General features: G+C 45.7%; 2 protein-coding genes across 2 annotated transcripts in view; one reads left to right on the top strand and one right to left on the bottom strand.

The window, feature by feature from the left end:
- Positions 1–4,708: 4,708 nt before the first annotated feature.
- Positions 4,709–8,761, top strand: LOC109873952 (aggrecan core protein-like). Its single transcript, XM_031808717.1, has 8 exons — positions 4,709–4,908; positions 5,015–5,038; positions 5,226–5,246; positions 5,637–5,972; positions 6,385–6,402; positions 7,130–7,141; positions 7,341–7,464; positions 8,533–8,761. Exons 3-8 carry the CDS (start codon positions 5,231–5,233, stop codon positions 8,759–8,761), a joined length of 735 nt encoding a protein of 244 aa, XP_031664577.1. The 5' UTR covers positions 4,709–4,908; positions 5,015–5,038; positions 5,226–5,230.
- A 5,089-nt stretch (positions 8,762–13,850) lies between these two features.
- Positions 13,851–17,141, bottom strand: part of LOC109874041 (LHFPL tetraspan subfamily member 2a protein) — a 74,328-nt gene continuing 71,037 nt past the window's right edge. The window contains exon 3 of the mRNA XM_020465784.2: positions 13,851–15,334. Within this exon, the coding sequence (XP_020321373.1) occupies positions 15,078–15,334 (257 nt within the window). The 3' untranslated portion in view covers positions 13,851–15,077. The remainder of the gene's footprint in view (positions 15,335–17,141) is intronic.

The raw sequence follows: 17,141 nt of genomic DNA on the forward strand, positions 1-17,141 counted from the left end.
AGAACCAGTCGGTATCTGGTGTGTGTGACCATTTGCCTCGTGCAGCGCCGCACATTTCCTTCACATAGTTGATCCGGGCTGTTGATCGTGGCCTGTGGAATGTTGTCCCACTCTTCAAAGTTGCTGGATATTGCAGAGAATTGGAACACGCCGTTGTACACGTCGATTCAGAGCATCCCAAACATGCTCAATGGGTGGTATGTCTGATGATGCCGGCCATGGAATTGTGTACAGATCCTTGCGACATGGGGCAGTGCATTATCATGCTGAAACATGAGGTGATGGAGGCGGATGAATGGCACGACAATGGGCGTCAGGATCTCGTCATGGTATCTGCATTCAAATTGCCATCGATTAAAATGCAATTGTGTTCATTGTACGTAGCTTATGCCTGCCCATACCATAATCCCACAGCCACCATGGGGCACTTTGTTCACAACATTGACATAAAAAAAACGCTCGCCCGCACAATGCAATACACGTGGTCTGCGGTTGTGAGGCCGGTTCGACATACTGCCAAATTTTCTAAAACGACTTTGCAGGCGGCTTATGGTAGAGAAATTAACATTACATTCTCTTGCAACAGCTCTGGGGGACATCCCTGCAGTCAGCATGCCAACTGTACACATCTGTGGCATTGTGTTGTGACAAAACTGAACATTTTAGACTGGCTTTTAATTGTCCCCAGCACGAGGTGCACCTGTGTAATGATTACGCTGTTTAATCAGCTTCTTGATATGCCACACCTGTCAGGTGGATGGATTATCTTGGCAAAGGAGAAATGCTCACTAACAGGGATGTAAACAAATTTGTGTACAAAATTTGAGAGAAATAATCTTTTTGTGTGTATGTAAAATTTCTCTGCTCTTTTATTTCAGCTCATGAAAGTTGGGACCAACACTTTACATGTTGCGTTTATAACATACTTCACAATAGGTTTCTTAAATGGCAGGCTACAGCCTTGAAATAATAATTCATTGTTGTTTCTTCTTGGCTACCAAGAAGTCAGTATGTTGTTTAATTGCCTATTAAAACGTTTAACATCAATTGATTGTGACAGAATCACACATTAGGCTACTTCCCAAGCAAAGTCAATGTTGTGTCTCCTATAGGAGATTGTAGCGCAGCCTCTGAATATCATAGACATTTGTAGCTTGTTTTTAACATAAAGCATTGTTATAGATCAAAACTCCTAAACTAACAAGGGGCCTATGACTGTATCCATTTTCTGTAACAAAAGCCACACTACCCTCACATACCCCCTCAATTCGAGCTCTGATTTTTAACATAACGCACCAAGCTCTTCACTGACACAGATATTTAAGGAGTGCATGGAGACTAGAGTTGAGTAGCGGAACTGGGTTACAGAGATTTACCAAGATTTCCCGCCCAAACCCACTCCCCTTTCCAGGAAAAAAGACTGCTGAGAAACCGGCAAATGACGATACATTATTTATATGAACAGCATGACATCAAACGGAATAGTTGAAATGACATGCACGTCTAAATCTGGCTCCTCTCCGCTATCTGCATGATAAATCATCAGTGATCAGGCTGGGGACAGACGGCGCATCTCAGTATGGAGCGCAGTTCACAATGCAGGTAGACCTATCATCTCGTCATTGTAACTGTTTTTCTAGTGACAGGTAGGTAGGTCTGTCTACATTTGCTGCAGCGTAGCCTATGATACAGTCGTATAAGGACTGAATGCCAGTCTAATTTACATACTGTGTATCCATCTGGCTTTTGGGGGGGGGGGGGGGGGGTTTCCTTATTTTTTAATTGGAAAGATTATTATGTATTATTTTAAATTGCAGCTGTAGTTTTTTAAAACAGCCTATCGCTCAAATATCATCGCTTTAAATCTGTGCACTCTCTCGCAGCCCTACTTTCTCTCCACCAATTCCATTCAAATGGCATCCTACTACAGTAGGTAATCTTGTTCAAGTTTAATATATATATATATACAGTATATATCCTAGACTACCTCTTTCAGGTAATACATTCAATGCCGTATTAGCCTTATATTTAGCTAATGTTTAGCTAACAAGAGAAGCACGAGGAGAGCAGGCCGGGGCTCATGGTTGGGAACGCCATTGCAGTGTGTAATGCAGTGTAGCCTATATAACCCATCCCAGCAGTGCAAAAACCTCACGAATAGAGGTACATTTTCTTTTATATATATATTTTAGGGGGTGGATCAGCTTTAATATTACAGATAGATTGTAGCTTCCATCAATGTAATTGTCTGCATCATTTCCAATCCCCCATATATTTTGGGGGTAAATATTTATTTATTTATTTACATGCATACATACATAAAGTATGTGAACCCTTTGGAATTACCTGGATTTCTGCATAAATTGGTCATCAAATTTGATCTGATCTTCATCTATGTCACAACAATAGACAAACACAGTGTGCTTAAACTAATAACACAGACATTATTGTATTTTTTTTGTCTATATTGAATATATCATTTAAACATTCACAGTGTAGGTTGGGAAAAAGTATGTGAACCCCCAAGGCTAATGACTTCTCCAAAAGCTATTTGGAGTCAGAAGTCAGCTAACCTGGAGTCCAATCAATGAGACGAGATTGAAGATGATGGTTAGGAGCTGCCTTGCCCTATAAAACACTCACAAAATGTGAGTTTGCTATTCACAAGAAGCATTGCCTGATGTGAACCAGGCCTCGAACAAAAGAGATCTCAGAAGACCTAAGATTAAGAAATGTTGACTTGCATAAAGCTGGAAAGGGTTACAAAAGTATCTCTAAAAGCCTTGATGTTCATCAGTCCACAGTAAGACAAATGGTCTATAAATGGAGAAAGTTCAGCACTGTTGCTACTCTCCCTAGGAGTGGCCATCCTGCAAAGGTGACTGCAAGAGCCCAGTGCACTGAGGTTAAGGAAGAATCCTAGTGTCGGCTAAAATCTCTGCCCCAATGGCAAAAAGTGTAGAATTGCAGGAAATTAGCCTTAAAACGGCAACATTTCAGACAAAACGTGTAGAACAGCATTATAAAACTGATTATAACCCTTGCAGAGCTGGTGAATATGAATCAGCTTTTCTGGGCGTTTAGAGAGCTCTCTAACACACAGATACTGGTTTAAGCCTGGACTAGAGTTTAAAAAAATATATAAAAAAATATATTTTATGATCCTCGACTCATTTGAGTTACTATGCACAGATACTTGAAAAATCTAAATTCGTAAACCCTCGCTGTGTAGTTGTGTTTGTCCTCTGTGGTTGCATTGCGTTGGTTGCTGAGATCCATACTTAAAACGGTAATCAAATAATGAAATACAACCACCGACTGTTTGCTCATTGCTGCTGCTCTAAAATGGCAACTCGGCGTGAACTGCGCACGTGCCAATTTAATCTCAACAAGGAAACAGTCGGTGGTTGTATTTCATTAACGTTGTAAAAGTATTGATTTCCACAAACAAAGAAAGGCACACAATGACAGAGCTACATGGTAAAGGTTTAAGAATTGACGCATAGCGCCTTGAAGGGGTCAGAGGTTAATAAAAAATCATACAAAACGGTAGGCTGCACTCAACTCTTGAAGGAGTTGAGGTACTTGGCAATGACAGCGATGAGAGAGAGAAACAAAGAGGACCAGAGAGATCACATTGCCTCGTGCCAAACTGCATGCAGGATTCCTGTTCCACCTCACAGTGATCACCTTGTGCTCCATTTCTAACCAGTGGATGAATAAAGGTAATCTTGGAGCCCATTAGCATGTGTGTCCGCTACACACACACACACACACACACACACACACACACACACACACACACACACACACACACACACACACACACACACACACACACACACACACACACACACACACACACACACACACACACACACACACACACACACACACACACACACACACACACACACACACACACACACACACACACACACACACACACACACACACACACACACACACACACACACACACACACACACACACACACACACACACACACACACACACACATTCATGGCTCCTCTTTTACGGTTCTCGAGACCAGTTGTGCAAACACATCTTGTGTGGGAAGATAATCCGGGAAGAGAGTTTTATGTTCGTATGCCGTCTAACCTGTGTGCCTAGATACAGAAATGGTACTTGATGTTCCTTGGCGCCGCACGTGTGCGTTCTGGGACTCCTATCTCTGTCTGTGATTCTCCGAGTCTTAGAAGGCCTGATTTGACCTCCTAAACCACACCTACTGACCTACAGTAATGCGTCAGCAACACTCTGGGGTCAGGGGTCACCTAGTGTTACACTTCTTTATGGCGTAATAAGGAAGCAGAGCTGCCGTCACAAAACACACACACACACACACACACACACACACACACACACACACACACACACACACACACACACACACACACACACACACACACACACACACACACACACACACACACACACACACACACACACTAAATGTTGCTCAATCACTTACAGCGGGTAACAATTAAGTTTAGAAATGGGGGATCTATGATCAAAGTTGGTCCTCAGTTGAGTTGGTCATTTTGCCATTATCATGCACTTTGGAACTTGAATGTTCAGAGCCAAGCCTGCAGAACCAATCAGACTTTAATATCCGATCGTAATGAACTGGACTGAATGTTGCTCTGAATTGCTCCGAGTCATTGATGGGTCTCAACAGTATCGTAATGCGGTTATAAATGCCAAGTACAGGAGTTCCATTGATAACCTCCTTCATGTTATCTACAGTTCTCTATTGGACACGCATGGAGGAGGGAGGTGTGATACAGAAGAGAAGAAGGGCTTTATATGAGGCTGTATCTGGTTTCGGTGAAAGCCTGTAGATTTCCTGTATAGGCCTGAGCTGCAGAGTATTCAACAAACAAGGTGGTGAATATATGTCTGTAAAATGTGTTTGTGCGCAGTATATTTTTTTCATGAATAGTGAGGCAGTGTTGTTGGATTTAAATCAACTATCTTTTTCCTTCTGAAGTGGAGGACGTGAAGACCTGTAAAGGTATGGAGAGATCTCAGTATATTCTAGTCGAAAACGAGACACAACAACACTCCTGTTTTAAAACCATTAGGCGGTAAAAAGGAATAGATGTGTGTATCTATTTTGCTTGAGAACAAAACATGCAAAGGGGTCTGGTGAATAAATGGTGGAATTATCTAAATATAAACGTTTTCTCTTTTTATCGCAGGTAAAATGTCCAGAGTAAATAGTAAGTCACACCATGCTAGAATTCATTCAGAGCTGTTCGTACTCATTTCCTTGACAAAAATACTAAACCAAGTATGTGAAGGGAAATGAGTTTGAGGTTGAATTTCTCATTTGTGTGTAAAAATGTCATTGGATGAAATGTGCCTGTAAAAGATCAGGAGTTGATGCTGCGCTCGTAGCATTCACGTTCTGCTATCCTATATTTATAATTTCTGTCAGATAAATATGTCTGCCTGGGATAGTTTGTTGTATTTTAGAGGTTAATATTGTCCCTGTCATTTTATGCCTATTTAAAAAAATATATATTTTTGCATGAATGTACTGATATGATTTGTGTAGCTGACAAAGATGATGACATTAAGCTAGAAATGTTTTCTCTTGCACTGAACAGATGACTTTCAACTTACCACCGCTGAAGACACCGAGAGGGTTTGTCCTGGTCATGATGTCAACCTCCACTGTCACCTCTCCCCCAAAACCAGTGCGGTTGTCATGACGATCAGGTGGTTTAAGGGGACAGAGTGCATTTACCTGTATAAGAATGGCCAGGTGACAGAGAGCGTTGGCTACGAGGGCAGAGTCAGTCTGATCACGCCGGAGCTGGAGAGAGGCAACGTGTCCCTGAGGCTGAGAGACTTCAGGAGGTCAGACGTAGGACGGTACAGATGTCAGGTCGTCCATGGAGAACAGAAGGAGGAGGCTGTAGTTGGTTTAGAGGCTGCTAGTGGTAAGGGCTCTGTAACTACAGTACATGTTAATATACACCTAAGCAACAATAACAACCAGTCTGTTTCCCTGTACAGCACACGGCTACTTCCTCATGTAGTTAGGAGTTTGTAGTAGGAGTTAGAGACTGGACTAGAGGGACTCTGACTATCAACTAGCAGTAATGCATATGACAATCACTCTGAGCTTTGAGCTTGATGTCCTAAAGGGTTTCAACCATTCCAGAGTAACTAGTCACGTCCCTTGATTCTGATTAGTAATGAATGTGATGAACACTCGTAACCCCTTTGATGCATATCACATCATCCTGGAATTTGATTGGATAATCAATGATTTGAAGGTACTGATAATAACTAATACGTTCCATTTTTTTCATTGTCATTACTCATGGCTCTCCATCTTGGATAATGAAGGATCACGATTGGACTTTGGTGAGTGATTACTTATTTGGCTGCCTTGTTTATTGACAACCAATAAGACAAAACCGATAGCAGACCAGAGTGTTTCAATCTGATACCATACAGAACTAGTGGCCTTGTAAACAGCAGTGAGTGCATGAATTCTTCAAGGCTCCTGAGTACTCTACACTTATCAGCACTCTTCCCATACAGAACTAGTGGCCTTGTAAACAGCAGTGAGTGCATGAATTCTTCAAGGCTCCTGAGTACTCTACACTTATCAGCACTCTTCCCATACAGAACTAGTGGCCTTGTAAACAGCAGTGAGTGCATGAATTCTTCCAGGCTCCTCCTCTTGTTCCGTTTATGACACACATCTACATAGCCCCGCCTCCTCCTCTTGTTCCGTTTATGATACACATCTACATAGCCCCGCCTCCTCCAACACAATCTCTGCCTTAGAACTCAGCGGTAAAACTCTTCAAAATGAATAGAGAATCAGCGTGAATTTAGCATGAGTATGAAGCATTTCAGTAACACTGACTGCTTACCGTCGCAGGGCTTACGTCCCTTTCCCTTGATGCAAATGAGTAGTGAATTTGATGAACAGTCATTCCAATTGTATGCATGGTATTTCATCGCGTGATGTATTACATCAGAAATGGAGTGTAACGAGTGTAACAATGATAACTAATAGCCTGCATTCTGTTTTACATTATCATGATTCGTGGATCTCCATCTTGGATAACGGAACGATTAGCTAGGTTATATGGTGAGTAACAACGTATATATGTCTGTTCTGATTATTGATAACCAATAACACAAGACAAAGAACAGACCAGTGTTGCAGTATGATGCCATAGAGAAGTAGAGGCTTTGTGAAACATTCAGTCATTCTGAGACTGCTCACATCCCTTTCCCTTGATGTACAACATTAATAAACGTGATGAACACATTCCAATATGATACAGAAGCGGCTTTAGGACAGGTCTCTGAAGTGGCCCAGCCAGAGCCCGGACTTGAACCCGATTCAACATCTCTGCAGGGACCTGAAAATAGCTGTGCAACGACACTCCCCATCCAACATGACAGAGCTTGAGAGGATCTGCAGAGAAGAAGGGGAGAAACTCCCCAAATACAGGTGTGCCAAGCTTGTAGCGTCATACTCAAGAAGACTGGAGACTGTAATCGCTGCCAAAAGGTGCTTCAACAAAGTACTGATTGAAGGGTCTGAATGCTGATGGAAATGTGATATTTACATTTAAAAATGTGATATTTACATTTAAAAATGTGTTTTATTTAAATTTTTAATACATTTGCTAAAAATTCAAACATCCTGTTTTTGCTTTGTCGTTATGGGGTATTGTGTGTAGATTGAATACATTTTAGAATAAGGCTGTAATGTAACAGCATTTTGAAAAAGTCAAGGGGTCTGAGTACTTTCTGAATGGACTGTAAACCCAGCGAATCAGAGAGGACGGGAGACTACTGGAGGACACTACCAGAGAGGTGGAGAAGAGTAAGAGACAAGTGGATGCACTGGGAAAGGACCTGCAGGACTCGAACAGGAGTCCAACAGCGTCATTCCCCCCTAAAACCCCCTAAATTCCCCCCTAAAACTAAAAAAAAACACAAGAAAGAGGATTTCTGACAACCACCATCTCAGATTGTTCTAAGAATCCTTTCTGTAGTTAGAAACAGATGAGAAGAGCATTTCTGAAAAATCATTTTGTTGAAACATATTTTGATCTCTGACCCCCAATTGGCCATTTTTATTTAAAGCGTTTATATAACCTTCAATAAATATCGTACCTAACCTACCGATTTGGACAATAATTATTCCTAACAATGAGCAAGACATGAGGAATCCGATACTGATGATCAAAAGCCACTCACAGACCCCCCCCACACCTCATGCCAATCCCACCCCAACAACCAGTATACAGTATCCCACACCTTCCTTCTGTTCCTACCAGTGGAGCACTCCAAAGGGGACGATAGAGGGGTGCTGGAGAGAATGGAGGAGCTGTTTGGGGAGGGTTGTTGGGAACACACTGATTCTATTCACCCATGCTTGATGACCTGAAAGAGCAGAGCATTGTGGAGTTTCTCCAAGCAGGGAGTCAGGGACATCCAGCAGCTTGTATAGAAGTGTGGGAGCAGGTACCATGTCCTCAACATTAAGGACAGGTCCCAGAGCTGCTGGAGCAGGTACCATGTCCTCAACATTAAGGACAGGTCCCAGAGCTGCTGGAGCAGGTACCATGTCCTCAACATTAAGGACAGGTCCCAGAGCTGCTGGAGCAGGTACCATGTCCTCAATATTAAGGACAGGGCCCTTGGCACTCAGGTCCCAGAGCTGCTGGAGCAGGTATCATGTCCTCAACATTAAGGACAGGTCCCAGAGCTGCTGGAGCAGGTACCAGGTTCTCAACATTAAGGACAGGTCCCAGAGCTGCTGAAGCAGGTACCATGTCCTCAACATTAAGGACAGGTCCCAGAGCTGCTGGAGCAGGTACCATGTCCTCAACATTAAGGACAGGGCCCAGAGCTGCTGAAGCAGGTACCAGGTCCTCAACATTAAGGACAGGTCCCAGAGCTGCTGAAGCAGGTACCATGTCCTCAACATTAAGGACAGGGCCCAGAGCTGCTGAAGCAGGTACCAGGTCCTCAATATTAAGGACAGGGCCCTTGGCACTCAGGTCCCAGAGCTGCTGGAGCAGGTATCATGTCCTCAACATTAAGGACAGGTCCCAGAGCTGCTGGAGCAGGTACCAGGTCCTCAACATTAAGGACAGGTTCCAGAGCTGCTGAAGCAGGTACCATGTCCTCAACATTAAGGACAGGTCCCAGAGCTGCTGGAGCAGGTACCATGTCCTCAACATTAAGGACAGGGCCCAGAGCTGCTGAAGCAGGTACCAGGTCCTCAACATTAAGGAGAGGTCCCAGAGCTGCTGAAGCAGGTACCATGTCCTCAACATTAAGGACAGGGCCCAGAGCTGCTGAAGCAGGTACCAGGTCCTCAACATTAAGGACAGGTCCCAGAGCTGCTGAAGCAGGTACCATGTCCTCAACATTAAGGACAGGTCCCAGAGCTGCTGGAGCAGGTACCATGTCCTCAACATTAAGGACAGGGCCCTTGGCACTCAGGTCTCAGAGCTGCTGGAGCAGGTACCATGTCCTCAACATTAAGGACAGGGCCCTTGGCACTCAGGTCTCAGAGCTGTTGGAGCAGGTACCATGTCCTCAACATTAAGGACAGAGCCCTTGGCACTCAGGTCCCAGAGCTGCTGGAGCAGGTACCATGTCCTCAACATTAAGGACAGGGCCCTTGGCACTCAGGTCTCAGAGCTGCTGGAGCAGGTACCATGTCCTCAACATTAAGGACAGGGCCCTTGGCACTCAGGTCTCAGAGCTGCTGGAGCAGGTACCATGTCCTCAACATTAAGGACAGAGCCCTTGGCACTCAGGTCCCAGAGCTGCTGGAGCAGGTACCATGTCCTCAACATTAAGGACAGAGCCCTTGGCACTCAGGTCTCAGAGCTGCTGGAGCAGGTACCATGTCCTCAACATTAAGGACAGGGCCCTTGGCACTCAGGTCTCAGAGCTGCTGGAGCAGGTACCATGTCCTCAACATTAAGGACAGGGCCCTTGGCACTCAGGTCCCAGAGCTGCTGGAGCAGGTACCATGTCCTCAACATTAAGGACAGAGCCCTTGGCACTCAGGTCTCAGAGCTGCTGGAGCAGGTATCATGTCCTCAACATTAAGGACAGGGCCCTTGGCACTCAGGTCCCAGAGCTGCGGGAGCAGGTACCATGTCCTCAACATTAAGGACAGGGCCCTTGGCACTCAGGTCTCAGAGCTGCTGGAGCAGGTATCATGTCCTCAACATTAAGGACAGGGCCCTTGGCACTCAGGTCTCAGAGCTGCTGGAGCAGGTATCATGTCCTCAACATTAAGGACAGGGCCCTTGGCACTCAGGTCTCAGAGCTGCTGGAGCAGGTATCATGTCCTCAACATTAAGGACAGGGCCCTTGGCACTCAGGTCTCAGAGCTGCTGGAGCAGGTATCATGTCCTCAACATTAAGGACAGGGCCCTTGGCACTCAGGTCTCAGAGCTGCTGGAGCAGGTATCATGTCCTCAACATTAACGACAGAGCCTTTGGCACTCAGGTCCCAGAGCTGCTGGAGCAGGTATCATGTCCTCAACATTAATGACAGAGCCCTTGGCACTCAGGTCCCAGAGCTGCTGGAGCAGGTATCATGTCCTCAACATTAAGGACAGGGCCCTTGGCACTCAGGTCCCAGAGCTGCTGGAGCAGGTATCATGTCCTCAATATTAAGGACAGGGCCCTTGGCACTCAGGTCCCAGAGCTGCTGGAGCAGGTATCATGTCCTCAATATTAAGGACAGGGCCCTTGGCACTCAGGTCCCAGAGCTGCTGGAGCAGGTATCATGTCCTCAACATTAAGGACAGGGCCCTTGGCACTCAGGTCTCAGAGCTGCTGGAGCAGGTATCATGTCCTCAACATTAAGGACAGGGCCCTTGGCACTCAGGTCTCAGAGCTGCTGGAGCAGGTATCATGTCCTCAACATTAAGGACAGGGCCCTTGGCACTCAGGTCTCAGAGCTGCTGGAGCAGGTATCATGTCCTCAACATTAAGGACAGGGCCCTTGGCACTCAGGTCTCAGAGCTGCTGGAGCAGGTATCATGTCCTCAACATTAACGACAGAGCCTTTGGCACTCAGGTCCCAGAGCTGCTGGAGCAGGTATCATGTCCTCAACATTAAGGACAGGGCCCTTGGCACTCAGGTCTCAGAGCTGCTGGAGCAGGTATCATGTCCTCAACATTAACGACAGAGCCTTTGGCACTCAGGTCCCAGAGCTGCTGGAGCAGGTATCATGTCCTCAACATTAAGGACAGGGCCCTTGGCACTCAGGTCCCAGAGCTGCTGGAGCAGGTATCATGTCCTCAATATTAAGGACAGGGCCCTTGGCACTCAGGTCCCAGAGCTGCTGGAGCAGGTATCATGTCCTCAATATTAAGGACAGGGCCCTTGGCACTCAGGTCCCAGAGCTGCTGGAGCAGGTATCATGTCCTCAATATTAAGGACAGGGCCCTTGGCACTCAGGTCCCAGAGCTGCTGGAGCAGGTATCATGTCCTCAATATTAAGGACAGGGCCCTTGGCACTCAGGTCCCAGAGCTACTGGAGCAGGTAGAGGAGACAGTGGTGGGAAACAGAGAGAGATTCTACAGAAGTTGAAACCTACCAGGAGGCAGAGGCCCAGGTTAGAGACATGGAGGGAAAGAGCCAGAGGGGGAGAGGAGAGGAAATAGATGGAGCAGAGAGAGACGACAGAGAGAGTTTTGAGAGAGATGCGTGACTCTCTCAAGGAGATAGAGGGAGTGATCCAGGAGCTTGAGGGAGGTATCAGAACACACAGCGAAGTAACCACTCTACTGGAGAGACAGGTGAAAGAAGAGAGGAATGAGGAGAAGAAAAGAGAGCTGGAGAAAGAGCTAGAGTCTGATAGGTGGGGGGGGGGAATGGAGAAATCTGGAGAGATTGAAAGAGAGAGAATGAGAGGAGGGAGGAGAGACACAGGCAGGAGATTGAGCATATGAAGGAGAGGCCAGAGTTGAAGCAGTGAGAAGCCTGGTGAAGATAGTTTGACATGAGTTACAGAGGAACGTCATGATCTCACAGACAAAGATGCTGAGGGAGTTGAGCAGCCAGACAGAGGGGGAAAATCGAGAGATGAAGGAGGAAGATAGACAGATGGATAAAGACATAGTGAGGGAGAGACTGAGAGATGACTTTAACATTTTGGAGGTCTACTTGCCAAGAAGCACAAAGACACCTGGGAGATGCAGGGGGAGGTAAGAGGCAGAAGAGAGGAAGGAGAGCGGGAGACAGAACAAAGGATAGAGCGAATGAGACTACTCTTTCATTGAGGGGTTAGAGAGAAGAAAAGGTAGAGAGAATCACACTGGATTTATCCCACAATGTAGCAGCAAAGTGGGAGCTTATGTGACCACACCCACTGGGGACAAGACGTCAATTCAACATCTATTCCATGTCGGTTCAGCGTTGATTCAAGCTGTGTGTGGTAAGTGGGCAGTTACTCCGTTTTCTTCCCTTCATCCCAGATAGATGAAAGGAACTGAGACCGACTGAGTGATCTTAGTGGGGATTTCTTTAGAAGAGGTCTACATAACTAGTCTGAGAAGTAGCTCACATTTAGGGGGAAGGTAGCAGGAGTAGAAGGAAGAGAGGGAGGGGAGGGTAACAGGAGGAAGGGTAGGTTGGAAAAGACAACTCCTTTGTTAAAGGGGTTAAAGGAGAGACAATTTAGAAAGAATGATGTTGTAGTCATCCCACAATGTTCATTGTAGATGTTTTACTGACCAAAGAGTCCTACCATTGTTTCCAGTTAGTATCTTTTCAGTAAAGGATTCATAAGTCATGCATGTTTATTGTTTGTTATGTGGACCCATTTGTAGTAAGAGATGTGAATTAAACGGTTGTCTTCGTCTTTTGTTCATTCAAATAATAGGTCCAGTGCCATTTCCTGTCCCACCCAGTTGATTTGAATGATTTTCCTGCTGTTATTTATCCAGACGGCCAGAAGATGGCAGTGTTTATTCATCTGAACTGATTTAAACAAACTCAACATTGAACAAATCCTCTTACAGATTTGTGTGTACGTGCGTGCGTGTGTGTGTGAACACGATGAGCGACATGGCAGCCAACAGGGATGCTCTTATTCAGACCACACACACACACAGCTCCTCTTTCACTGTTCTCCTATCAAGACCAGTAGGGCAAACACATGATGTGTGGGAAGAGAGTTTGTTTGTGTGTTGTTGGCCTGTGTGTGTCATTTTGTTATTCTTATCGGTCTGTGATTCTCCAGGTCTTAGAAGGCCGTTTCTAAAGCTCCTATTCTAATCCCCACCTACTGACCGACAGTACTGAGTCAGCAACACTCTGGGGTCAGGGGTCACCTTGTGTTACACTCATTATGGCTTAATAAGGAAGCAGAGCTGCCTTCATAACTCTGTTATCAGGTTACCTCCCCCACACAAAATGAAATAAGTATTGACTTTCTCTTTCTCTTCGTCTCAGTCAATAGAGGGGTAAAACCAGGCTAAACTGACAGTAGACGAGGGGCTTGGAGTCTCATACTGCAGCCCTCTGGAGGAACAGGGAAATTTGTCAAGTGACATGGAAACGCTGTCCAATCTGGAAGTCATCAACTGCTCTGTGTGTGTGTGTGTGTGTGTGTGTGTGTGTGTGCGCGCGCGCTGCGTGCATGGGTGGGGGGGGTGACTCATGCACATACACACTGGGGGTCTGGAGTGTGGTGAGGGGTAGGTTATAGCTGGCGATAGTGAGTGAAGACTCACCACTTATTTCCCTCCCTCCTTCACCCATCCTTCCACACATTACATTAGAGAGAAAAACTCAAACCCCTTTTCTTTCTGTTTCTGTTTTTATTGGTTTGGCAGAGACGGACCGAGGGGAAAGTGGGATGACCATTCAACAACACACGTTTCAACAGTTTCTCTCCAGCGCTGTGGCTGGTGTTGCCGGAATAACAGTCCTCCCTTGGTGTCGCAGGAATAAGAGTCCTCCCTGAAACAAGACACTCATATGAATACTTGTGTGTTGTTGTCCAAGTCTTTGTCCATAGATTATAGGGAGTCGGCTGAGGAGGACCTCAACGAGACCAGGCTAGGATCATCAGAGATGTGGGGGGGGGGGAACCAAGCAGTCTCTCACACACAATAACAAACACACACACACAAACACACCACAGCTCTCTCTTAGCAAGCTCATGCAGTCCGTGTGAACCATGGCTGGTGTAGGTGTCGCATCAATACATTTCAAGGGTCCAAGAAGACATACATTGGTCATTTCAAGGGTCCAAGAAGACATACATTGGTCATTTCAATTGACAGTACATTCTGTAAGCTGTAAGGACATCACGATTCCATGCTAAACTAAGGCCATGTCTGAGAGTAGTTTACTGGACTGAGTAGTGGTTCCCTTGTAAATTTACTCACACCTGGCTTGAGTTGGCGCTGGCAGAAGTTCCCTCTAACCGCTGGTCCAGGGTCAGATGTTATTTGATCCTCCCCATTAGGTTCAGGTTATGATTTGGGGTTGGGAAATCTGATCCTAGATCTGTAGCCAGGGGCAACTTCTCTCTGGGATTTTAAGTTATTACAGTTGACTAGCACCAGGTAGGCGGATCTTCAGGTCGTGACATCATCACACCAGGATTCAAGGTGAGAGTGACATCATTTAAAACACAGCCTGAACAGAGCTGAGAGGACCACCATTCTCAGATCATCATCATCATCATCACTATGTACAGTATATGCACACTTATTTACAAGACAAACTTACTGGTGTCAGGGTAGCTGGTACTGGCACACATTACAAATAATAACACAGAACACAGACAGACAGCACCTCTGGTGGCGGAGAGAGGAAATACACTGAAACACACGTTTGTGAAAAGCTTGGCACTGTAGATTTCTCCCACATCAACAATAACAACAATACAGGGTCAAAGGTCAGAGAGTCAGTCTTAGTGGTAAACAATATTGGGGGGGGGGGGGCTCCGTTTGATTGACAGCTGGGCCCCAGAGTGGAGACGAGGGGGGTAGGACGTGACATTCCTCCTCGTCAGCCTCAGAGCAGGCAGATAAGGCTCTTGCCCTCCTCAATCTCCTCCTGCACCTTGTCTGAGGACGTGGCGATCTCGGCCTGGGCGGAGAACACAGCACAGACGAAGGTGAGCACGGTGCCCCCCATGGCTGTGTAGAAGGCCCAGCCCATGGTGCACAGCCCCGACCGGTAGGGAGCCGCGTCCTGACCACAGTACAGCTGCACCTTGTCTGAACCCCAGCCTGCAGGGTATAGCATCAGACCCAGGATCAGAAACAGACCTGGACCAGAGAGAGGGGAGAGAGAGACAGCGTTAGTTCATCAGTAACAATATAAAGCATTAAATAGACCTAGAACCAGCAAACATATGTGTGTGACTGATTGAATGTGTGTTTTAAATGCAGCTACAGAGAAGTGGGGGATGACAACAGCACATTCTCTAAAGTCCATCCACAGAACAGCTAACAGCTACATTCTCTGGTATCAAAACACTTCCTGTTTCAATAACACGTTAGCATTCTGACTTCCTGTTGGTCATAAATACTATACGGGGATGATTTCCTTCACCATCCCTTTCAGATGGGACTCCAACTCCATTCCATTCTAACAGTACACCTGGCCAGTGTCAACTCTCATTGCAACAAAAAGGCTTCTTTCCCCAAACATGCTCCCCGCATCGCGAACCTGAGGTTACAGTACAAGGTTACAGGAACAACAGGAAAAGGTAGCCCAAGGGGCTTCCTCCCGCCAAGTCACTGAAGTGACCGACCGACTAACCCTGTCTCAGATTCCTGTATCTCTCGCTGCTGGAGGATGGAGCCACTTCCTGTGGGGGCGGGACCTACTTCTAACACCACACCGATTCGGTTACAACACCCCTGCACTGTACAATGTTCCACTTTTAACAGAACACGGATTCTGTTACAACACCCCTGTACAACACCAGAACCTAGAGTAAAGCCTAATCGAAGCTTGGTCTGAAGTAGCAGTTGAAACGTTTGTCCAAATCCCACACTTGACCAGTGAAGGTGAGACGGCGCAGGCCGCTGTAGGGTCGTGTGTTCAATATCTCTGTATCCCTGCGCAGACCATCTCCACACTCCAGAATGACGTTGTAGGAAAAGGCAGTGATCCTCCTACTGGTTCCCCGGCTTTGACACACACCAGAAGACGTTCCGTCACGCCGTTGGCAGCTGGGACTGGAACTACAATATCAGAAGTCTACTACTAGAAGTCTACTACTGGAAGTCTACTGCTGGAAGTCTACTGCTGGAAGTCTACTACTAGAAGTCTACTACTGGAAGTCTACTACTGGAAGTCTACTACTGGAAGTCTACTACTAGAAGTCTACTACTAGAAGTCTACTACTGGAAGTCTACTACCAGAAGTCTACTACTGGAAGTCTACTACTAGAAGTCTACTACTAGAAGTCTACTACTAGAAGTCTACTACTAGAAGTCTACTACTGGAAGTCTACTACTAGAAGTCTACTACTAGAAGTCTACTACTGGAAGTCTACTACTAGAAGTCTACTACTGGAAGTCTACTACTAGAAGTCTACTACTAGAAGTCTACTACTGGAAGTCTACTACTAGAAGTCTACTACTGGAAGTCTACTACTAGAAGTCTACTACTAGAAGTCTACTACTGGAAGTCTACTACTAGAAGTCTACTACTAGAAGTCTACTACTGGAAGTCTACTACTAGAAGTCTACTACTAGAAGTCTACTACTAGAAGTCTACTACTAGAAGTCTACTACTAGAAGTCAACTACTGGAAGTCTACTACTGGAAGTCTACTACTGGAAGTCTACTACTAGAAGTATACTACTAGAAGTCTACTGCTAGAAGTCTACTACTGGAAGTCTACTACTGGAAGTCTACTACTGGAAGTCTACTACTAGAAGTCTACTACTAGAAGTCTACTACTAGAAGTCTACTACTAGAAGTCTACTACTAGAAGTCTACTACTAGAAGTCTACTACTAGAAGCTCTGTTAATAGAACTGCAATAGTAATGCTGGATGTCCACTGGAGTCTAGATGGTGAACGATGTAACGATATGTCTACAGGCACATATCACTACCGTA

This window comes from Oncorhynchus kisutch, linkage group LG29 (genome assembly GCF_002021735.2).
Source record: "Oncorhynchus kisutch isolate 150728-3 linkage group LG29, Okis_V2, whole genome shotgun sequence".
Taxonomy (NCBI): Eukaryota; Metazoa; Chordata; class Actinopteri; order Salmoniformes; family Salmonidae; genus Oncorhynchus; species Oncorhynchus kisutch.

Coding starts and splice junctions, on each gene's coding strand:
- LOC109873952 (XM_031808717.1), top strand. Junction 7,465..8,532: donor CCCATCCAACATGACAGAGC/TTGAGAGGATCT, acceptor GTGTGGGAGCAG/GTACCATGTCCTCAACATTA.